At 39.9% G+C, this 23,462-nt stretch overlaps 1 protein-coding gene and 1 long non-coding RNA gene across 8 annotated transcripts; one reads left to right on the top strand and one right to left on the bottom strand.

Moving 5' to 3' along the window:
• Positions 1–597: 597 nt before the first annotated feature.
• On the bottom strand, positions 598–22,462 carry DBT (dihydrolipoamide branched chain transacylase E2). 6 transcript variants are annotated; one of them, XM_050962364.1, is made up of 12 exons: positions 22,385–22,407; positions 18,841–18,966; positions 17,046–17,169; positions 16,792–16,867; positions 15,716–15,897; positions 8,195–8,322; positions 7,474–7,717; positions 6,034–6,200; positions 5,523–5,600; positions 4,185–4,376; positions 3,910–3,981; positions 598–2,275 (listed from the first exon to the last, which is right to left on the bottom strand). In XM_050962364.1, the coding sequence occupies exons 3-12, from the start codon at positions 17,110–17,112 to the stop codon at positions 2,108–2,110; spliced, it is 1,374 nt and encodes a 457-aa protein (XP_050818321.1). In that variant the 5' UTR covers positions 17,113–17,169; positions 18,841–18,966; positions 22,385–22,407; the 3' UTR covers positions 598–2,107. The 6 variants fall into 6 exon arrangements, with proteins under 6 accessions (XP_050818321.1, XP_050818319.1, XP_050818322.1 ...); XM_050962362.1 differs by lacking the exon at positions 18,841–18,966 and having other exon boundaries at positions 22,385–22,462; XM_050962365.1 differs by lacking the exons at positions 18,841–18,966; positions 22,385–22,407 and adding an exon at positions 20,853–20,900.
• On the top strand, positions 8,446–14,961 carry LOC127055431 (uncharacterized). Of its 2 annotated transcripts, none has more exons than XR_007775479.1 (3): positions 8,446–9,029; positions 9,229–9,437; positions 14,196–14,961. It is a non-coding gene; the product is annotated as an uncharacterized LOC127055431 (long non-coding RNA). The 2 variants fall into 2 exon arrangements; XR_007775478.1 differs by having other exon boundaries at positions 9,226–9,437.
• Positions 22,463–23,462: the final 1,000 nt, after the last annotated feature.

Genomic DNA, 23,462 nt, shown 5'->3' with positions numbered 1-23,462 from the left:
CTGTCACTACCAACCTGGGCCAGATTAGAACTGGTTCTATGTGAAGGTAAAAGGCTCCATAATCCATCACTAACCCCTTGATCCCTGTTAGTTCCCCCCATATCCATTTATAGATACCAACTGTACTCACTTTTCAATCTTCTAAGATTTTTTTCTGATCTAGTTATTGAAAACTTCTCTTAAATACCCAATTTCCTTAACTACTCAGATAAGTAGAGATGATTGCAGAAGATAGACTGTACATTTTGTTAAGGATTTGACAGACCAAAAATAGAAATCTGGCTCCCTTTGCTGGCAGAGTAGTTTAATCTATCTAAGGTATTTCTAAGGCACCTATCATGTTGTATCATTCCTTCAGCCCTTCAATTTGGTTCTCATCCACGGTCATAAGGTTTTCACATGCATCATTTGGATTGCAGCCCTTAGAGCAACACAAATGATAGGTGAGCGGCCTTCAGTCCGTGTCCTTTTGCTAAGTCATGAGAGGTAGACTCCAAGCATCCCTTCTTTGTGATCTCAAATAGGAAGTAGAAGATTTGTTCTCCTGTTCAGGATTGTCTGCATGAAATTCCCAAATAAAGAGATCCAAAGCACAAAGCTTGTCGTAAGTTTTATTAATAGAAAAATCAGATTAAAACAAATCTTGTCTTACACTGCAAAAGCTAATACAGATAGAAACCATTGTTCAGAGGAATATGAGAAGCAGCTTATATTTCTGGTGTATATCCTCTCCCCACAGCTTGAGAGTTTCTTCCTCACCCCTTAAGCAGTTAGCACATCAGGGATTGGGTCTCTAGTCTCAAGCGTCTCGCATCTTCCTCCCTTCCTTCTTATGGCCCCTCAGTTACACTTTTCAGGTTACTTATATCTACTCACCACAGGGCCTGACTTCCCAAATTGTTTGGTTACATTACAATGATCCTGTTGTGTTTCTGCAACTCAGTGTTCTCTGGAATGTGTATGCACACGATGGTTTTTCTTTGCATCTTATTGCAAACTAGCATTCCCACTGTCCATTGTTTTAGCCTAAAACAACATATATGCTATTTGTCCTGGGGGTGCTAACCTAAATCCTATTGACTGTCTGCCTTGCACATGAGTTTAGAGAGGATTTATCTAATTCTTATGCTCTGTTTACACAGATTCTATTTCATATCAAATATTGATGTACACCCTGGTATCTGAACAAACAATAGCTGTCATGTGCGAGGTGACAACAGTCTTTTAGAGCACAGTAGCTGTTTGCTAGGTCATGGTAATGATAAACAATGGTGGTAAGCAGTTATTTGTTTAGTAACGGAAAACCTAGTCATGGCATCCTTTTGGAGGCTGTTGCTTCCCAGAAGAAAACTCTAAAAGTATGTAAACAATCCTACATACATTCAGCCTACCAGAGTTTGGTGCAAGACAGTTCTACAGTGTTATTACAAAGAGTTGTTGGATTCTAGTAAATATTCTGAAACTGAGCAGGAAGTAAATTTTGGGGGATATTGTCATCTTCCATTGTCACCTGAAACTGAGTACCTGTGCTAAGAACTTTCTATGTATAAGAGGACTAGAGGAAACATCAGCACCATTAAACAATAAAAAGTCCACTGGACATCTTTAAAGATAATCGTAAAGACATTTTATTTGTACATTATTTCTGCATAATTTCTTTCAGGAACTTGGAAATATTCCATTAGATTTGTTAAAATAAATTCCTGTTTTCAACCAGGAATAACTGTGACGTAACTTCCCTTCTATCCAGAATAAGCAGTTTAAAAGTACTGCAGACATGTAGATATCTGTCTTTCAGTAATGTCAGCTCAGTGGCAGTCAGCACATATTATCAGAGGCAGGCACTAAATACTTCCCCCCATTACATTTAGAAGTCACACCATGACCTATTAAGTATGACAGCCTCCCACAGAATAAACTACAAAACTACCCATTTTAATTGAAAAGAATGGAACAGGTTATCAATAGACTGACATAGGCTTTCAACCACATAATATAATTGTATAATAAGAAAAGTACTAATGGACATATGCTAGCATAGCTAGCTTTTATATTTATTGAGTTTATTCCCCCAAAGTTTAAGGATGTGTTCTGGCATTAGTGTTCTTTATTTAAGATCTAGCAGCATGGAAGCAGGGTTCTCCAAATAGGATTTCCACAAGTTAGAAAAACGGGCCATTGTAGCTCCATCAATAATTCTATGATCAGCTGACCAGCTCACATTCATTATCTGTGCTTTAAATACTTCCCCATTACCATTAAATCGGGGAAGAACCTAGAAAGAAGAGAAGGGAAGAAAATAGGAAGCTGATGAAAGAAATGATACACACATGATTCTTGTCTTAACAATTGCTAGAGTAGATATAGAGCAATATTTCAATTAAGAGAATACAGATTTTCCCCCAATTGTTTATGTAGTGGGTCTCAAACAGAATTACCACCTACCACTCCTAAGCAACCCTGCTGAGTTTATCGTAATTCCTCCCTGACTCCAAATCATCCAGCTAGACCAGAGGTCCCCAAACTGTGGGGCACGCTTCCTACAGGGACAAGAAGGAACTGGGTGGCTGGGTCTGGGCCAGTCCCCATGTGGGGTAGGGAAGGAACACCACCCAGCCCCACTCCGCGCTCTGCTCTGGCCCTTCCTTCAGCCTTAGCCCCTGGCCATGACACCTAGCCCTGGTCCTGGCCCCAGATCTGCCCTGAGCTACAGCCCAAGCCTTGGCCCCCTTACCCTCATCCGCGTTCCTTCAGCCCCTCAGGGGAGCTGCGGTCCCACCCCCAGCCTCAGGGGGTGCGGACAGGGATACTGGAGGTATGACTCTGAAAAGTATGGGGATCACTGCTAGAGAAGTTGACTGAACCTTTGGTGCTGAGGTGACACATGCCTCCCAAACCTTCCCTAGAAGCTCAAAAAGGCATTGGGGAAATATAGGAAAAGTATTATCCACTAAGAAATGTAGGGGGAGGGTCTGTTTTGGTTTTTTGCTCTTCTATACTAACAAATGTATTTATCTGACTGTACAAAGTTCTTAGATAGATTTAAATCTCTGGATCACATAACAAAACTTAAATATCAGAAACAATTTGTTTTAAGTTTTCTCCTGGTTTGAAACCATGCAAGTATTCTTTCTGAACAAAGATGGTATTATAAAACCCCTACAAATATCAGAATATAATTAATTTTTTTTCTTTTATACCTAGAAGCCAACAAGTTAAATAAAAACATCATGAGGTGACTATAGTGGGCTTCTGGTAAACAATCCCGAGCCAGAGACAAAAGATTGTTTATATTTTTTGTCTGTGCTCAGCCTTTTAAGTCTTATAAAAACATTGTAAGATTTCATTTACAAAGTTCACATGGTGTCCTTCTTCCACATCTTGTAGAAAAAAATGCTTTCAGTAAGAACAATGTACTTCAGAGTTACAACACCAGAGTTACAAACTGACCAGTCAACCACAAATCTCATTTGGAACCAGAAGTATACAATCAGGCAGCAGTAGAGATGAACATCCCACCCCAAAAACAAATAAAATTCAGTACTGTGTTAAATGTAAACTAAAAAAATAAAGGGAAAACTTAAAAAAAAAAAAAACTAACAATGTAAGGAAACTGGTTCTGTGCTTGTTTCATTTAAGATAGTTAAAAGCAGCATTTTTCTTCTGCATAGTAAAGTTTCAAAGCTGTATTAAGTCAATGTTCAACTCTAAACTTTTGAAAGAACAACCATAATGTTTTGTTCAGAGGTACAAACATTTCAGAGTTACGAACAACCTCCATTTCCAAGGTGTTTGTAACTCTGAAGTTCTACTATATCGAAGGTAGACGAAATGCAAAGTTTTAATTGAACATGGCCTTACTACAGTACAAACACATGTGTCTTTGTAGTTGGATCAACATACACGTACCTGTATCTTTCCAAGAGCACCAATAGCTACTTCAGGAGGTAGTATCACTGGTTTGGCATAGGTACCACCAATCTAAAAAGGGAAACCAAGAAAATTAGCTCAAGAATATTCCAGGAGTGCCCATTTGCAGTAGCAGCATGTTTCTTGTATGCTGTACTGTAATATTTGTTATAGAAAACACTTTTTTCCAACAATTACATATTTATCAATGTAACAGGTAGTAGTTTTTTTTACATTGAAAAAATTGGTTTAAAAAATCTTTTTCTTTAACTCACTGTGCCAATATTGGAGAGAGTGAATGTTCCCCCAGTGAGGTCATTTGTTCCCAACTGGCCTGCAGAGCCCAAGGTCAGAAGGCGATTTAATTCAGAAGCAATCTCAAACACACTACAGACTTGAACATTTTTCACATTAGGGACAATCAAGCCCTGTTCTGTGTCCATAGCAACTCCAATGTTGTGAGAAGCCTACAATATATTCAGTTACAATACAGTAAGTTTCACTAACCAACCATGCGTTATATGTAAGTTAATGCAAAAAATGGAAATATGAATTAGCTTTATTTTATACAAACTAAAGTGCTAAAATATTGTTTTCAGTATTTCCACTAAGGAAGTTTCTGTTCAGAATAAACCACATTCTACGCAGATTTGAATTTTTTAAAGATAAGTCTCTTTGGTACTCTCCATATAATTCTGGAACTGTAAAGGCAACCTCCAAATTGTTTTTGGGGAGTTTAAATCTAGGAAATCTAGGATCCTGGGTTCGACATCTCCTTGGAAATATGAATTGTTTATTCTGTTAACAGATCTGTGCACACATCGTAACAATATGCTGTCAGTCTCAGCAGTGAGACCATGAATTTAAAGGAATCAGAGACTGAAATGCCCTTTTATCTTCTGAAGTGATTCAGAAAGAGTAAGTCTCAGAGAGGTGGGGTAAGACCCAAGGGAAACTTGCATTGCCGCCACCTGTGCTACATCACTTCTGTAAATACAGGAGTTCAGTCCTCAGGACCATCAACCCAGTATCTTTCACAAGTGCAACATAAATCCATGCAAAACGTGTATTCTGCATAGCCCTGACCACAAACTCCCTATATTTTCTACGTTGCATGTCAAGTTTCCTGCTTTCTGTCATACCAAGAAAATCCCCCCCCTCCTTTTTTTTTTTTAATAGAAACGTGACTTATTTAAGACATCAGGGTTGATAGACAGAACAGTGTCACTATTGCCACAGTAACAAAACATTTCTACCCCTACATTTTCATGGGTTATGGTTTGGAACTGCTCGGCCCCTTGTCAGAAAGAAGAGCAAGAGAGCAGGTTGCTAATATGGCTAGCAGTGGCATGTCTTTCTTAGCAGGTGCTATATAAATAGCATCAATTGCATTAATCTAGCCCTCTCCATTCAATCCATTTTGATATTAGATAGAGGTGGTATGGATCATTTTCCATCGCAGTACTTAAGAATTGCTTTGGGCTCAATTTTTTCACCCCTTTCCCATTCAAAAAAAGTGAATTTATTTGTACTGAAAAAGAGCCCTGATTATTAGATGCTTGGAGGAGCATTACTTTTTTGGCACAGGAGTATTTTCATAAAATTGCACAAACCTTGTATGTGATATTTTGACAGTTTTCATCCACAGACGCGTTAAGAATAGGATAATGCAGTAATCCCAGAGAAGCTGCCTGTTAAACATAAAAAACAATATTAACACTAAGAGCTCTCTTAATACTCTTATCACCCAATGGAGAAAGGAAGGGGCAGGATGAGTGTACCTCAGGCAGCTTGTAATATCCAGAATGCAATCAAGTGTTTGTCTAGGTTACTCTAATTTCTATTTTGAAATACTCTGGAGATCCATACAAGCACCTAGATAGGTAAAGGGAATGGGTTACTGTAAGCAAGAAGAGTTCTCACTGTAGAATTAAAGAGGGGTTTTGTGTGTTGATGATTGTAATGATGAGAGGGATAAAATAAAAAGACAATTAGACGAGCTGGATGAAACTAAATGAAAAAATGCAGAAGAAAAGCAAGTTTTTCCTTCCTCCCCACTATGTCCTTTGCTGTCAACAGTATATGCCATTAGGAATCCTGTTCTGAAATGCACCTGTGACTCACCTTTATGAAGAAAGGCATAAAGGAGAGTTTAACTCCACGAACTTGTGCTAGAGGTTTCAATTCTTCTCTCAACTGAACGAGCTGAGTTAAGTCAATCTCATCACAATAACCAAAGTGAGGAATCTTCAGTGCAGCAGTCATGGTCTTTACCATTGCCTTGTGAAAGCCTGAAAGATATTCAATAGGTGCTTTTACCAATAAAAAGCTTTTAGAAACTTTAGAGTTAGCCAGTTTCTAATGTTCAGTTTTGTTTGAAAAACTATAAATCTTTCTTTCAAAAGTTAGGATAGAATCCACTTATGATCATTCTTGCTTGGGCACCAAGTAACTTTAGTACTACAACAAGAGCTACTAAAATAGCACTGGATACAACTGGACACTCTGAGTATGTTTCCCAGACCTGAAGAAGAGTAGCTCTGTGTAAGCTCAAAAGCTTGTCTCTCTCACCAACAGAAGCTGGTCCAATAAAAGACACTACCTCACCCATCTTGTCTCTTTGTATACAATAGGAATTTTACCATGAATGTGAAAATATTGACGTGGAGACTCGTTATATACCTGAAGCAGGTACCCAATAACTTCAGTAAAGAATTTATGTTGCCTCAAATGTTTGGAATTATTTCCGTATCCTAGCATCTGCCTCTAGATCATTCCTACAGGCTAACCTTGTGTGCAAGGCCCAAAAAATGTTAAGCTGCATCAGTCTTTTCATCCTTTATAGCCCAAATATTATGTAACTGAGGAAAACAGAAATGTAATTTGCTCTCCCAGTGCATCTTGTCTTATCTGTGTCCATCTTAGAGCTCTAGATGGCAAGACTGATTACATCACACATAAACAGTCCTACTCATTGATCCTGCTAATAAATTACACAATGATTTCTATAGGAACAGTATTTGCAATACTGTTTGAAGAATTCCAGAGTACCTATTTCCAAAATTTTGCACAAAATGTTTTTAGAGGTTCATAACGAACACTTAAAAAACCAGAATTTAAAATGAGCAGGTGCAAGTAACAGCCCGATGCTACTACCAGAGAACATGATGAAACCACACATGCCAGAAAAGAACACTGACAGCATCTGACGAAGTGGGTATTCACCCACGAAAGCTCATGCTCCAAAATGTCTGTTAGTCTATAAGGTGCCACAGGACTCTTTGCTGCTTTTACAGATCCAGACTAACACGGCTACCCCTCTGATACTGACAGCCCTGTCTGATCACCATCTGAAAAATTATTTCAAAATGCCTCCTTTCTGCAAACCACACTTACCTTTCCTGATTCTCATTGTCTCCCCACACTAGTGTGATTACAAAATGAAAGCTGGCTCTCCATCAATGGGAATAGGAGAATCAATTTAAATGTTATCATTCACTGACTAATTATTTAGAAGCTGTATCAACTATGAGTGCTACTTTATGATTGCATTTATGTTTTTACCTGTCACAGCCTCAGTTTTATCTTTCCCTGCAAACACGATGGGCTTGGAAATGGGTATAGGAATTTTAGTTCCTCTGTCCTTTGGAGCAGCTGGCACAGTCTTCGATTTTGGCAATGGTGGGATAATTTCAGGTTTTGGTGATGGAGGTAAAATAGCTCCCGTCTGCTTGGCCAAATGATTGAGAATATCTTCTTTAAGGATGCGGTTATCTTTTCCTGTTCCAACAACTTCACTCAGTTTAATCTGAAAAGTATATAACAAGCTATAGAACTTTTGCTATATAGCACAAGTAGAGAAATTATATGTTGTAATTGGATTATAAATACGAAAATGTTACAGATACTCGAGTAACATTCCTCAGGTTAATACCTTCTTGTGACTTAGTATCTGCTCAAACACTGTCTAAACTTTCTGAAAAACTCTCTGTATCCTTAATTACATATATATATATATATATATAAAAGGCAGAATAATGATTATTTAAAAGGTACCTTTTTCTTAGAGGAGAAATATTATGTACAAGCAGTTCACAGCTTCAACAGTGAAACACTATTCATTTGAAGCAAGCCATTTATCGACAACTTTTTTCATTGTTGTTCCCTGGCAATTCACCACCAGCTTTCAAGAATATTAGAGTTTTATTGCCTCTCAGATACAGTCAGACTACTATACAAGCAATGGATATAAAACAGAGCTGGCTTCAATAGAACACAAACCTACATTGTTTTCCATGGCAAGACGACGGACTGCAGGGGTTGCCAGTGTTTTGTGGCCTTTTATCTCTTGGTGTGTGTGTTCTTCATGAGACACAGCAGGTGTCTCAACAACATCCTCTTCTGAGGCTACATCTGAAAATAATATAAAAACTGCTTTAACTTTACTACATTGCTCAAAGTGGTTTTGATTAAAACAGAGATATGTATACAGGTTATGGTTATGAATATATATATACACACACACACACACACACACACACAGCTATATACACATACATACAGACAGATATAAACGGTAATTGTAACTCTGGTTCAACTTCAGCATCACCTCACAACACGGTGATGAAGTACTACAGAAGGGAGGAGCTATCTCCCCAACCATAGGAGACTGGTTTCAAGCATCTTGAATGGTCTTGATCTAGAGATCTTGATCTGTTTTATCTTGCATTTAGCTGTGCCATTCTGAGTACCTTTCTCAGATCTGAGGCAGGGCTCTGTGTAGCTCGAAAGCCTGCCTCTCTCACCAACAGAAGTTGGTCCAATAAAAGATATTACCTCATCCACCTTGTCCTCTCTCTGCAACTGACATGGCTACTACACTGCATATACCAGGCCCTTGTCCAGCCCAGGAGTAAACAATGAGGAATCATCAAAGCAAATGGGAACAGCTTGAAACTGAAAAGAAACTCCAGTCTTCAGAAACTAAGACAGGAGAGAGTTTTCTCCACTTTGAATATCTGTAATGACTGAAGAAAAAAACTGCCACCCCTTTTAAAATGGAAGGAGTTTGTACTGAAGATCATCCAGAATTTGAAGGATTGTCTGGATCCCTCCTACAGGTAGGCTGGGAAACGGTTTAAGGCAACAAGTAACTCTTATTAGAAAAGGGTTTTTATCTGATATGAAAGTAAAAAGCTTGAGATTGTCTCTTTATGTTTGTTTTCTGTATAATTTGTATATATGTTTGCTGTTCCTTACTATTCCATCTCTGAATCTATGGTTTTTCTATTGAATAAACTTTATTTTCATCCCAAGCAGGTGCCCGGTGTGCGAACTGTGTGGAGTGTGTATGCCATAGTGAGCTAACTGGAAGAATGGTTTCATGACTTCAGGGGTTATGAACCAGAGGGGAACAGTCCAAGCACCTGATAATTCAGAACTCAGGGAGGATTTATTTGGAGAGACTTGGGACCAGAGGGCTGCTGTTATCGTCTCTGCAAAGAATAACTACACTGGTGAAAGCCAAGGTAAGACCTTATGCTTGTGGGCAGACTGCTGATGTCAGGGAGTTGAACCCATAGCTGCACAGTACAAAGGTACCCACAAGTTGCAAGGTAGGCAGTGACAAAGCTCCTTACTGGTCTGGATGGAACCCAAAACATCACAGGAAACCTTATAAGAAACTGTCCATTTCGGGACTTTTTAAAACAATCACGAGATCAAATCAAGCGGTTTTGTCATTTTTTTTTTTATACACAGTCAGAAAGAGAATTAACCTCAAGAAATTATGAATTTTCTAATCTCTGACTGTACGAACAGTAAAAAAAATCCCACTCTAGTGTAAAAAAACTAAATGATTATGGAGCTAAAACTGTGTTTACACACACACAGTTTTTTTTCTTTTGGCAATACTACTACTACTAGGGTATTTCACTTTACCTGAAGTAATTTAAATGTAATTAATGTTAATACATTTAGAAGTGGATCAGAAAAATACACAACAGTATTAGATATTATTAAAGTGATTAATGCCACATCAAGTTAAAAAAGCTGTCATGGTATAATTCCCCACTCTGAACCTTAGCGTCCAAAAGATGGGGTACCAGCATGAATTCCTCTAAGCTCAATTACCAGCTAAATACTTGTAGCGCTGCTAACAACCAGGAATTCCAGTGCCTGGTACACTCTGGTCCCCTCAAAACCTTGCCCGGGGACCCCCAAGACCCAAACCCTCTGGATCTTAACACAAGGAAAGTAAACCCTTTCCCTCATCGTTGCATCTCCCAGGCTTCCCCTCCCTGGGTTACCCTGGAAGATCACTGTGATTCAAACTCCCTGAATCTTTAAACAGAGAGGAAAATGTACCTTCCCCCCTCCTTCTCTCTCCCCCTCCCAGATTCTCCCTGAGAGAGAAAGTAATCCTAACACAGAGAGAAAATAACCATTCTCTCCCCCTTCCCTCCTTTCTCCCCACCAATTCCCTGGTGGATCCAGACCCAGTCCCCTGGGGTCTCCCCAGAATAAAAAAAAAATCAGGTTCTTAAACAAGAAAAGCTTTTAATTAAAGAGAAAAGAGTAAAAATTATTTTTGTAAATTTAAAATGGAATAAGTACAGGATCTTTCAGCTATAGATACTGGGAATACCCTCCCAGCCTAAGTATACAAGTACAAATTAAAATCTTTTCAGCCAAATACCAATTTGAACTCCTTTCAGCCAAATACACATTTGAACTCCTCCCAGCCAAATACACATTTGCAAATAAAGAAAACAAACATAAGCCTAACTCGCTTTATCTACCCAGTACTCACTATTCTGAACTTATAAGAGCCTGTATCGGAGAGATTGGAGAGAAACCTGGTTGCACGTCTGATCCCTCTGAGCCCCCTTAGTGAATAACAACCAAAATCTAACAGCACACACAAAAACTTCCCTCCTTCAAGATTTGAAAGTATCCTGTCCCCTGATTGGTCCTCTGGTCAGGTGACAGCCAGGCTCACTGAACTTAAACCTTTCCAGGCAAAAGAGATATGAAGTACTTCTGTTCTATTAACTCTTATCGTTTATGACAAAAGCTTATTTGCACATAAAGATTTAAGGTATTTATGTGAAATTTAAATAAACTACTAAACAGACATTATTTTATTTGAAATTCTAGTTAGTCCCTTACATTTTACTCCCTAAAAGATAGCTCAGATGTGTGTGTATTCTGACAGGTAACAAAAGTTCAACAAAATTGAAACTATCCCCAGTGTTGAAGTTTAGAGGTGCAGTTGTTTACATTTCTCTGAAATATTGCTCCACTCAGAAGTTACTGCAACAAAGAGTCCTGTGGCACCTTACAGACTAACAGACGTATTGGAGCATGAGCTTTCGTGGGTGAATACCCGCTTTGTCAGATGCATCCCATGAAAGCTCATGCTCCAATACATCTGTTAGTCTATAAGGCGCCTGTCATAGATAGTAGGAGTTAATAGAACAGAAGTACTTTATATCTCTTTTGCCTGTAAAGGGTTAACAAGATCAGTGAGCCTGGCTGTCACCTGACCAGAGGACAAATCAGGGGACAGGATACTTTCAAATCTTGAGGGAGGGAAGTTTTTGTGTGTACTGTTAGTTTTTGGTTGTTCTCTCTGGGTTCTGAGGGTGACCAGACGTGCAACCAGGTTTCTCTCCAATCTCCCTGATACAGGTTCTTATAGATTCAAAATAGTAAGTACTAGGTAATAAGGAGAGTTAGGCTTATGTTTGTTTTCTTTATTTGCAAATGTGTATTTGGCTGGGAGGAGTTCAAATTTCTATTTTGCTGAAAGGATCTTAATTTGTACTTGTATACTTAGGCTGGGAGGGTATTCCCAGTGTCTATAGCTAAAAGACCCTGTACCTATTCCATCTTAAATTTACAAAGATAATTTTTACTGTTTTTCCTTCTTTAATTACAAGCTTTTCTTGTTTAAGAACCTGATTGGTCTTTTATTCTGGAGAGACCCCAGGGGACTGGGTCTGGATCCACCAGGGAATTGGTGGGGAGAAAGGAGGGAAGGGGGAGAGAACGGTTATTTTCTCTCTGTGTTAGGATTACTTTCTCTCTCAGGGAGAGTCTGGGAGGGGGAGAGAGAAGGAGGGGGGAAGGTGGCTTTTCCTTCTGTTTTAAGATTCAAGGAGTTCGAATCACAGTGATCTTCCAGGGTAACCCAGGGAGGGGAAGCCTGGGGGAGGCAACAGTGAGGGAAAGGGTTTACTTCCCTTGTGTTAAGATCCACAGGGACTGGGTCTTGGGGGTCCCCTGGCAAGGTTTTAGGGACGGACCAGAGCGTACCAGGCACTGGAATTCCTGGTTGGTGGCAGCACTACAAGTACTAAGCTGGTAATTGAGCTTAGAGGAGTTCATGCTGGTACCCCATCTTTTGGACGCTAAGGTTCAGAGTGGGGAATTATACCATGACAGTGCCACAGGACTCTTTGCTGCTTTTACAGATACAGACTAACATGGCTACCCTTCTGATACTCAGAAGTTATTGTAATTCTCTCCAATACCTTTGGAAGCCGGAAGTCTGGGGAGAGTGTATACTTTGCTACTGTGTGATTTGTGGCATTTGCCATCACATGAAAAGAAAACAAGTAACAGTTGCAAATTTATTGTACATAACCCAAATTATAGAATTTGGATTATCATAAATTTACATAAAATAGATTTTATTATCCTTTTCACAAGTATGTTTCATTATTGTGGTTTCACCTGAGATTATCACTTTAGAGATTTAGGCTAATATTAAAAAAATATCTCAGTGACTCTGAATGTCAGTAGACTTAGACTAGAAAGTTATCTAGGTTCTTACAAATATTTCATTGTTACAGCTATAATATAATTATTCAACAAAGACATCTGGTGGACCCCTAAGATAACCAATACTTAATTTTATTCTCCTTCCCACAAACCATAGCTAGTTTGGTACCAAATACAAAGATATTATGCAAAACTGGACCACTAATTTATTTTTACTGAGTTCATCGTGGTACTGAAGGCTTCTTTTTCAATATATAGTACCCAATGGAAATGCAACTCCTCCTCATATTAAAAAATAAGCTCATATAGGGATATTTTTAATAGATAGCAGAATAAAAGAAAATCTTTAGCCCCTCCCAGAGATCTGACACAGAGCAAAATAGAAAATCATCCATTTTTCTTGAACTAACACAAATCTATCTTTTTGCTCCTAAAAAAAAAGTAGTCTCACCCCTAGCGCCCCTTCTCTATTTGTGCTACACTGATGACATCTTCCTCATATGGACCCATGAAAAGGAGGCCCCTGAAGAATTCCATCTTCAACAATTTCCACCTCACCATCAACGTCAGCCTGGACCAGTCCACACAAGAGATCCACTTCCTGGACACTACAGTGCAAGTAAGTGATGGTCACATAACCACCATCCTATACCGAAAACCTACTGACAGCTATACTTACCTACATGCCTCCAGTTTCCATCCAGGACACATCACACGATTCATTGTCTATAGCTAAGCCCTAAGATACAACCAAATTTGCTCCAATCCCTCAGAGACAAACACCTACAAAATCTTTATTAAGCATTCTTAAAACTACAATACCTACCTGGGGAAGTGAGGAAACAGATTGAAAGAGCGAGACAGGTACCCAGAAATCACCCACTACAGGACAGGCCCAACAATGAAAATAACAGAACACCACTGGCCATCATGTACAGACCCCAGCTAAAACCTCTCCAGCGCATTATCAACAATCTACAACCTATCCTGGAAAATGATCCCTCACTCTCAGAGACCTTGGGAGGCAGGCCAGTCCTCGCTTACAGACAACCCCCAACCTGATGCAAATACTCACCAGCAAATACACACCACAGCACAGAAACACCAGCTCAGGAACTAATCCCTGTAGCAAACCTTGTTGCCTACTCTGTCCCCATATCTACTCTAGCGACACCATCAGAAGATCCAACCACATCAGCCAGACCATCAAGGGCTCATTCTCCTGCACGTCTACTAATGTTATATATACCATCATGTGCCAGCAATGTCCCTCGGCCATGTACACTGGCCAAACCGAACAGTCCCTACATAAAAGAATAAATGGACACAAATCGGACATCAGGAATGGTAACATACAAAAGGCAGTAGGCGAACACTTCAATCTTCCTGGACATTCTATAACACATTTAAAAGTAACTATTCTTGAACAAAAAAACTTCAGAAACAGCAGAACTAAAATTCATTTGAAAATTTAACACCATTTATTTGGTCTTGAATAGGGACTGGGAGTGGCTTTCTCACTACAGAAGCAGCTTTGCCTCTCCTGAAATTGACACCTCCTCATCTATTATTGGGAGTGGACTACATCCGTCCTGATTGAATTGGCTTTGTCAACACTGGTTCTCCACTTGTGAGGTACTCCCTTCTCTTCACATGTCATTACATAATGCCTATATTTGTAACTTTCACTCCATGCATCTGAAGAAATGAGGTTTTTTACCCATGAAAGCTTATGTCCAAATAAATCTGTTAGTCTTTAAGGTGCCACCGGACTCCTTGTTGTTTTTGTGGCTACAGACTAACACGGCTACGCCCGGATTACTAGTCTGTCTGATAGTTATTTACAGACATAGGACAAACAAATGCATCCTCGTCTTAAAATTGTTTTTAAAAAAAATCCTATATGGAAGTTTAAACACTGAGCCTTATTCAATAAATATTATACACAGCCCTCCCAACCATGCAAAGCCTGGCAAAGCCAGAGGCAAAACCCCTAGATTGAAATCCTGGCTCCAGTGAAGCCAATGGCAAAACTCCCACAGACTTCATGGGACCATCCCTAATCTTCAAGAGAGAATTAAGGTCATTTGCCATGCACCCCAACTCCTGACTATCTCTTGGGCTGGATATGTACAAGAATGCAAAACTGCCAGTATATCATTGCAGTGTTGTGGCTGATTTTAAAAGCACAAACTAGCTGAAACTTAAAGCTTCAATTCCCAGAGTAATACATCCCTTTGTAGAGATGCAATACTGTTTATTCTATCAGATATAGAATTGCATGCCTCTAAGTACAATGGAGCTGTTACAGTTTTTGTGGGAACCATGGTTTTGAATTGTCTGACTTGAAAATTTCAAACTCTACCACCACCAATTTTGCATTTTTTTCTTTTTTTTTTTTTGTATAAAAAAGTGAGAAGAATTTTGACAATATTTAAATGCACGCATCACTGTTCTACTTTGTGTAGTTCAGAGGTGGGAAACCTTTTTTGTGTCAGGGGCCATTGATCCATCCAAAACCTCAATGGTGGGCCACACATGTTCAACTCACCTGCCCAGGGGGCATGGAGGCTGAGGGCTTCTCCCCTCCCTGAAGTAGGGCAATGTGGTGCTCATGGCTCCAGCTCCGCCGGGAGGGAGAGGGAGCGGAGGAGGGCACCAAGATTCAGAGCTTCCCCCTGTGGCAGGGAGAGCCGGCACTTGCAGCTCCAGTCCGCTGGCACCAGCCCTGTGGGCAGGAAGCCCTGAGCCTCCGTGCCCCCCCACCCCTCCAGCAGGTGAGCTGAAGTGTGTTGTCCATGGGCCGGATGAAAATGAGCAAGAGGCTGGATCTGGCCCATGGGCTGTAGGTTCTACACCCAAGGTGTAGTTTCTTATATACAGAAGTTAAATTTTATAGATTTTAATTAAATTCATTTTCTGCAAAAAATGTAATCTTAATCTTGAATTCCCCTGAATACCTGGATGGTTTTGACAACAAAAATAAATTAATATGCAAGAGGGAAAGTGTTTACAATACCTTTCAGGGCATCAGTTTCTATGTCCACTAATGGTTTTCCAACATAAGCAATTTCATCTAGATTATAATGGAGTTTTCTAATGATGCCATCATAACGACTAGTGATAGTGACCGAAGCTTTATCACTTTGTACTTCACAGATGCTATCAAACTGAGACACACTATCACCTTCTTTTACATACCTATGGGGAGGAAAAAACAGGCTTACATAGCACATGAGAGTAAAATCATACTGGCTCAATGTATTCTTTTAATAAACCCAATTATGAGTAACAGTATAATATAATGGGTGGTTTAAAATGTGAATGTATTCTGTTGTATACCTCTTGCCAGCCTATAGACAGGAGAACTATCTTTGATATGCAAAATGTTACCATGACTTTGGATTCTTCCCCACAATACACTTGTTCTATCATTTTACTGCAAATATTAGCGTTCTCTTGACAGTATACAGACCATTTCTAACTAAAAGCCTCATGTTCAGTTAATTAATAGCAAGGATGGTCTGCCTGACAACATGAATAGATGACAGGGAAGCTCTACAGCTGGAAAGTCTATCTCCTGTTCCAAAAGAGAAGTACACCTCCAGCTGACACTGAGCAAAAAGCATTCCATGGCTGCTTTGCCCCTAGTAGAGTCTCAATTCTATTCAATCAATTTACCATTTGAGTTTTGAGAATGATTTCTGTGCTAGGTTCTTCCATTTTAAAAGTAATTATGGGCCTAACTGAGGTTTTCCTAGCCAGAAGCTCCTTTCCAAAATTCAGCCTAACACATGTGGCCCAAACTTAAACCTCCTGCACCCCCAAAATAGTCATTGTGGAGGGAAGAGAGAGAGTGATACCTTCAGCTGTAATTAAATAATGGACTCTCCCCCAAAGCAGTCCATGATGAGCTAGAACAATAGAATATTAAACTCAGATTATACAGGGCATGGGTCTTCAAAATGTGGCAAACATAATTCAAAAAAGCCTACACAGGTAACACAAAAAGGTTATTCACAATCTATTGATAATTAATGTAGACATTAAAGCATTTTTAATTTCTAAGTATGTTAGTAACAAAATTAAACTTACCATTCTTTCACAGTCACCTCTGTAATTCCTTCTCCAATATCAGAGAGCTTAAACTGGACAATTTGGCCATTTGAAACTTGAAACAGATAATCAGACAAAAATAGCAAGTTAAATATTAAATCTAAAATGCCAGCTAGAAAAATGTTAACGCACCAAATACACTAGATTACGTACTAGTAATAAGATGCAAATCACAGACTACTAACATAATGGGAGTGTAAAATAAGTTACTTAAACATGAAAAAATAACTTACTAGCAGATGTTCTGAATGATCTGTGTTGATGACTAAACTTGAATGCAGATTTGTCAAATATACTCATGTATTTGGACTTTATAAAGCGAACACTGCTACACGGTCTAATGTGGTGAACACAGATCTGGAGGAAAAAGATCTCAAGTATTAAAAAGGTGGGGTCTTAAATTACAATTGAAAACATTCTATAATATATACAGATTCTAAATTAGCACAGTCTTTATTTGTCATATATATTTATACAGTTTTACTAATACAACACTTGGGAGTTCAAAGACTTCAAAACACAAAGCATTTTGTCATCTCTAGTGAATAAAAATCATGACAAGATTTGGCATCAGATATATAGTTGTTATTGTTTCTAAGCAACTGGCATATGTTTTACAAAGATTACATACACACACTAAACGCAAGTACAGCCATTTGAAATATTCATATGCAAAATGCATGCTGGAAAGAACTCTTAATGTAAGGGAAAAATCTGTACATTTTCCTTTGTCTTCATAGCAATCACAGGTTGATCTGAGCTGCTAATTAGAAAGTAACTGTCATAGGGCACAAACAATTGCCTTTCCATTCCCATTTAAAACAATCTAGAATTGGCACATACCTTCAGGTAATTATTCTTCAACATCAACTTTATTAAATTATTTTAGCATTGGGTATAATTTGCATGTTTTCTTTAGATCTGAAATTATATTCAGTCCAGAAACCTAATTCAGGAGTTAATACAATAGTCTGAAAAGTTCTGTGATATAGAAGCACTGTATAGTCACAGAAGCAGTAATTTTCGATATATGCCTACAGGCCAAGAGCGCTCCCACTGAAGTTAATGGGTGTTTTATTATTAACCTCAATGGCAGTTAGATCAAGTCCTTAGAAACAGAAACCAGTTTACTACTTTAGTATGAAAAATGTATATTTAAATTTTATTCTGTCTAAAACTGATCCATAAAGCTAACAAAAAAAACTTTAAATAAATTAACTGCTGAGATTTGCTACTAAAAAACAAAACTCAGGTGTTACAATGTACTCAAGTGGCTCAGACTGTAAAATTTAGAAATTATCTTCTTAGAGGATCCAGAAAACAGGATACCTGCACAGGAAGATTTGCAATTAGGTGTTTTAATTTAATTTTGCCCCTCTCTTACTTCAGACAGATAGAAAAGCATATTAACTTCCTATACACAAAGAATATTAAACTTCTCCCAGAAACTAGGAAAGGACTGGTTTTATGTGACACTTTTCATAAGAAAGGTAATCCAGAATACTCTGCTCTATTGAATTAGGTACCGTTCACGTATTTCTTATGCATATTAGTATATATAATTTGATCTGATATATAAATATCCATAACTGTTTCCTTCCTATCCAGAAACAATATTTACATTGCACAGGCCAACTCTAACAACATTCCAATGTCATTTTCAGCTACCTTTTAGCTATTTGTTACTGAGACCATCTCTGTTGAGCCAGAATAAGTATTTTTCTAATTCCCCCTATGAATAATATCCCTTCCTGCCTATTTTCATGACAAAAATTCAGCAAAATAATATTAAACGACAGTAGCTCGTTTCATGAAAGCATTTAAAATTTATGGTAAATTAGATTATATTCCAGTAAAATGTGAGTGACTTTTCTGCCCTGATTTTTGGATTTTTTGTTTATTACGTTTACATCTCCCCACTTGAGATCATGGCTATATTTTTTACTCAATAAGGCTTATTCATTCAGAACATAAAATACAATTCTATTCCCCTGTAAAGCCCCTAACTGGAAAATGCTCAATATTTACCTGAATAGATGATCACAAGCAGCAGCCTCAAACCTCTGAACTATCACTAAATCTGAAGTTTCATGAATGCATTCCATTTGATTTTAACATTAGGTAACCATTGAAGATAGTAAATTAGTACTGTCACTGCCAAAAAAACAGACTGGTTTTGGTACAGAAGATTTTCAGTCCTGTCTTGAGTTGACATTTTTAGGAATAATTAAAAACTAATTCAGTGTTTTAAATGAAATTTGTCTTTGATTTTTAATACTACACATTCTTTATGAAAAAACTTGGTGTGTTAAAGGTTAACATAATAAATGAATAATTCAGCATGTAGTCTCTTTATACAAGAAGGTGTTCCATTCTTAACAGCTCAAATCCATGGACTAAAGATGCTGGTAATTTCACAGCATATCATCATTATAGCAATCTTTATTGTTTCATTGAACAAATCACAAAATAATTTGTTATGACATGAAATAAGAGATTCACTCTATTAATCCTATACTAGGTGTACCATTTAAATAATCCAACAAATGTAAGAATGTTAAACGCATGCACTGATCTTTGTAGGATTGGGCTTTAGTTAGAAACTGAGTCGAAACAAGCTTTGTAGGCTAGCTAAAGCCAGAAAACATTTATGAAAACAAGTGCTTGACACACAGGATCTCTCTTTACTGGTTGATTGGTACCCAGGACTGAACACCAGAGTTAGCCTAGACTGGGTTTGAATGTTTCCATAGTAAAGTCATACCAATGTTACTGTGTCCTCCCTGTTTCTGCACTCGCTTGTGTGTACTTGGGGACATATCCATGGTTCTTTGTGCGGAGACACTAAGATTCTTTCCTAGTCAATTGTGGGAGAACTTGTCTGTCCTTGGAGGGGTACTATAGGAAGGGTATTAGAGGACTACCAGCACTCAAGTGATTTTACCTGGATCTTCACTGTAGAGCAGACTGGTTTCTGCCCAAGTGAAAGCAGCAGATTCTAATCTATACCCTCAGCCATGTAAACTAGCCCCAATGTGAAGTACCTCCAAATCTGGGTCACAAGTTTTTCTATGAAGATGATAAGGGGGTGTGGGCTAAAATCTGGGTAAAAGCCCAAGTTGACTGCACAGTGAAGGTATATCCATAGCGATATTTACATCAACACTGCCATTGTCTGACAATGATAGTAACAGAAGAGTCTTCTCATGCAAACAAACATTCCCAGAAAGGCTCTGTTGACCCAATTTTGCTCCTGGATTTCTAGCTAGCACAGGGGCCTCTTTTACCTTTCTCAGTCTACAGCTGTTCAGGAGACTATACTACTAGCTTCACAACAGCAGTTGATGCCATATTCCCTTCAAGCTTGATTACCATTATATACTCTACTTGAAGCTACTACTTAAGTCCATGTGGAAGCTTCAGTTAGGGGAGAATGCCACTGCTTTCTTTCTAAGTGGGGAAGCTGAAACAACACGTGCTCATATCTTTGCATTGACTGTTAGTTTGCAGGTACAATGCAAGGTGTTGATCTTTACAGACCTGAATTAAAGTTATGGGACCAGTTAAATTAAACTGCAAAGCACTCAATCTCAAAATCCAGTCTAATACAGTGTGTTCAGCATAAGGCCTTTCAGTGGAGAATGCCTACCTTTGGAACTCGTCTCGGCAGTCTCTCAGAACTAGAACATAACTGAACTTCAGGGTAAGTAATTTTTTTTAAAAATGTGTTTAAATTTTGTTTTGCATAAATTTTCTATATTTGAAAGTGCACAGCTGCCTTCATAGAAATCAGTAAAATAAAAATTGTACCATAATATTATTATTTTATCATGAAACCTCAACATAAGTTACAGGCAAAAATATATTTACTGAATCCTGACAACCTTCATGACTCTTTGCAGTGGATGTTTTCAGGAAGAGAAATGGAACGTCTTCCAAGAATAAGAGAAAATGCATGCAATAAGGTATCCAATATAAACAGACAATGCTAAATTACAGACCAGATAACTGATGCAAACAGACAAAAGAACCACTTTTACCTTAACACAGTTTTCCTCTGGATATGAAAAGCAGGAAGCCTGATTAGATAGAAGACTAACAAGACAACGCAGACACAAGAAGCAGGAGTTTTCAAAATGCTTTGACAATTACAGTGAGTTGAATATTGTCTAAAAAATGGTTGATTGCTAAAGACAACTGTTCAGACAATTGTCACAAAAATCCTTCATTACAGTATTATTAAGTGAATCCTAAATAAGAAGGAAAACTTGGTAGGTCTGTGACTAGATGGAATTGGATACAATTGTTTATAGCTGATAAGATGCTGTGGGGACAAAAAATATCCACTTCTCTCACAAAGCAGGATATATGTTCATTTTAAATGGTTTTTCACTTGGAAAAGCTCATATTTCCATTTTTGTGACGTTCCACATGACAGCAATCATATAACCCTACACCAACATGCTTCAATAAAGGTTACAATATAGACAGTTACAAATACTTAGCATCATTTTGCAGAAAACATTTTTAATTCATGAGATTACAAGTTTTATTAACAGCAGACTGTTTGAACCCCTCCCAGTAAGTCAGGAGGCTGCTTATTCCAGCTCTTTGGAGCTACACATACAACATGGTTGCAACACAAAGACACATACACAAGGACAATATATAGGGATGTATTAGTATATGAAAGGAGTTGCCATATGTGTGGGATATATAGGTGATGCAATGGGACAGATAACTGAGGCTTACCTAAAAAAGGGTACAGCTGGCTTATGGAAATGCACATCTGAGATGTGGATTTCCTTGTAGAGATGTTTGTATATTGAAGGGATATGAAACAGTAAGGAAATATCTGCATTGGGATGTCTGGGCTGCTGGGTTATGGAGTGGGGAGGGGTCCACATTGGGGTGTCTGAGCAGGGAGGCTCTGGCATGGAGACCACACTGGGATGTCAGCTATGGCAAGGGATAAGTCAGCACAGGGGAGTCTTGGACAGGAGCTATGGCACAGGGATGGGTCCACATGGGTATCTCGGACAGGGGGCTCTGGGGTGTCAGGGACAGGTCTGCACTGAGGTGTCTGGGACAGGAGACTATAGCTGGGGTGATTGGGATGGGGCTGTGGGAATAGGAAAGGCTGCACTGGGGTATCTGGGACAGGAGACTATAGCCTGTGGGAGGGGTTCACACAGGGGTGTCTGGGACAGGGGCTGTGGGAAGGGACAGGTCTGCACTGAGGTGTCTGGAACAGGAGGGTATAGCCTCCAGGAGGGGTCCATACTGGGGTGCTTGGGAAGGGGCAGGTCTGCACTTGGGTGCTTGGGATGGGGCTGTGAGAAGAGGTAGGTCTGCACTGGGGGGTCTGGGTTGGGGCTGTGAGTTGGGGACAAGTGGACGTGTCTGGGGCGGCGGTCTCTCCACTAGGGACCTTCCTCTCTCCCCTGCTCAGGCGGGGCAGGAGGTGCCAGAGGCAGTGGCTCCCCGGCGGGCCCGCACACGCGAGAAAGCGGAGGTGCACGCGCTGCCTGTCCCCGAAGAAGCTCGCAAGGCGCCGCCCCCGCCCCCTTACCAGGCGCCCCGCAGTCTGGGAGCAGCTCCTCAGCGCCCTCACTGCCGCCATCTTAAACAGGAAAAAGAGGGAGCCCCCTCAACGCCCCCAACACCGCCCACCCTTCAACCAATCAGAAGTCAGCTTCAGACACAGCAGCCAATCAGGGGATAGAGGAGTAGCCCACTCCCATAGCCAGTCGGTGGTCTAGGGAGCAGCACGGTCGGGGGTACCAGTTTGTTAGGGCGCGGAGGTTTGTAAGTCGGAGCGGGCCAGCGCGTGGGCGTGGCTAGGGGGCGAGCGGCCACCCCCCCCCGAGGTGAAACTGCTGGGGAAGGGACTTCGGGGAGACTCGTACCGCACAGCACGGGGCGGAGCAAGGAATCGTGGCAGCTTCAGACGGGCCATTCTCACAGCGCCTTAAGTTCACCTGTGCAGAGTCCCCACGCCCATGCTTTGCAACCCCATGGACCAGTGCCTCAATCATCCAATAGGTCAATTTGGCACATTAGCCAGGAAGAAGCAGATTCTGAGTGTTTTCGACCACAGACCCCATCCCTCCCAATTTGCAACCCCATAGACCAGGTGGCAGCAATTCCTGAGCAGTAGCACAGATGGTTTCGTTATGCGGCAGAAACTGCACCTCGTTGCAAAACGGGAGGGTTGCTCAAAGTGTTGTCACACCAGCGCTACCATTTAGGCAGCCTAGTCAATCATCTAGTGCGACAGGATTATTGAGGGGGCTGCATTTTGCGGGGGGGGGGAATGGCAGGTGGCGCCAGTTGACCTGACGCAGATATGCCTGCGGAGGGTCCATTGGTCCGCGGCTCTGGTGGAGCTGTGGGATCAACACGGGGGGTGGCGAAATGGCTGTGTGCCTAGGGCGCAAGAAACCCTGGCGCTGGTCCTGCTTATACCAACACCAAAGGCTTTCCCTGGGTATTGGAAATTATTGTCTTTCCCACTCCCCTGCAGGAAAGACACAGACGGGGGCTGCGGCATGAAACTGACTATTACAGCACGCAGTCTTCATCAGTGATGTTTGCATTGATTGAACCACTCACAAAGGATGCCCTCAATGCACAAAGTCAACAGATTT

Source organism: Gopherus flavomarginatus, chromosome 7, assembly GCF_025201925.1.
Source record: "Gopherus flavomarginatus isolate rGopFla2 chromosome 7, rGopFla2.mat.asm, whole genome shotgun sequence".
NCBI lineage: Eukaryota > Metazoa > Chordata > Testudines > Testudinidae > Gopherus > Gopherus flavomarginatus.
Note: the sequence above shows the minus strand (reverse complement) of the source record. Positions and strands in the feature narration are given on the sequence as shown.

Excerpts from the sequence above, each read along its gene's own strand:
- DBT (XM_050962362.1), bottom strand. The coding sequence starts at position 22,435 with ATGGCGGCAGTGAGGGCGCTGAGGAGCTGCTCCCAGACTGCGGGGCGC. Across the intron at positions 8,323-15,715 it reads AGAAACTGATGCCCTGAAAG|ATGTAGCCTCAGAAGAGGAT; the intron begins GTATTGTAAACA and ends TATTATTTTCAG. Across the intron at positions 3,982-4,184 it reads CTCTCTCCAATATTGGCACA|ATTGGTGGTACCTATGCCAA; the intron begins GTGAGTTAAAGA and ends TTCCCTTTTTAG.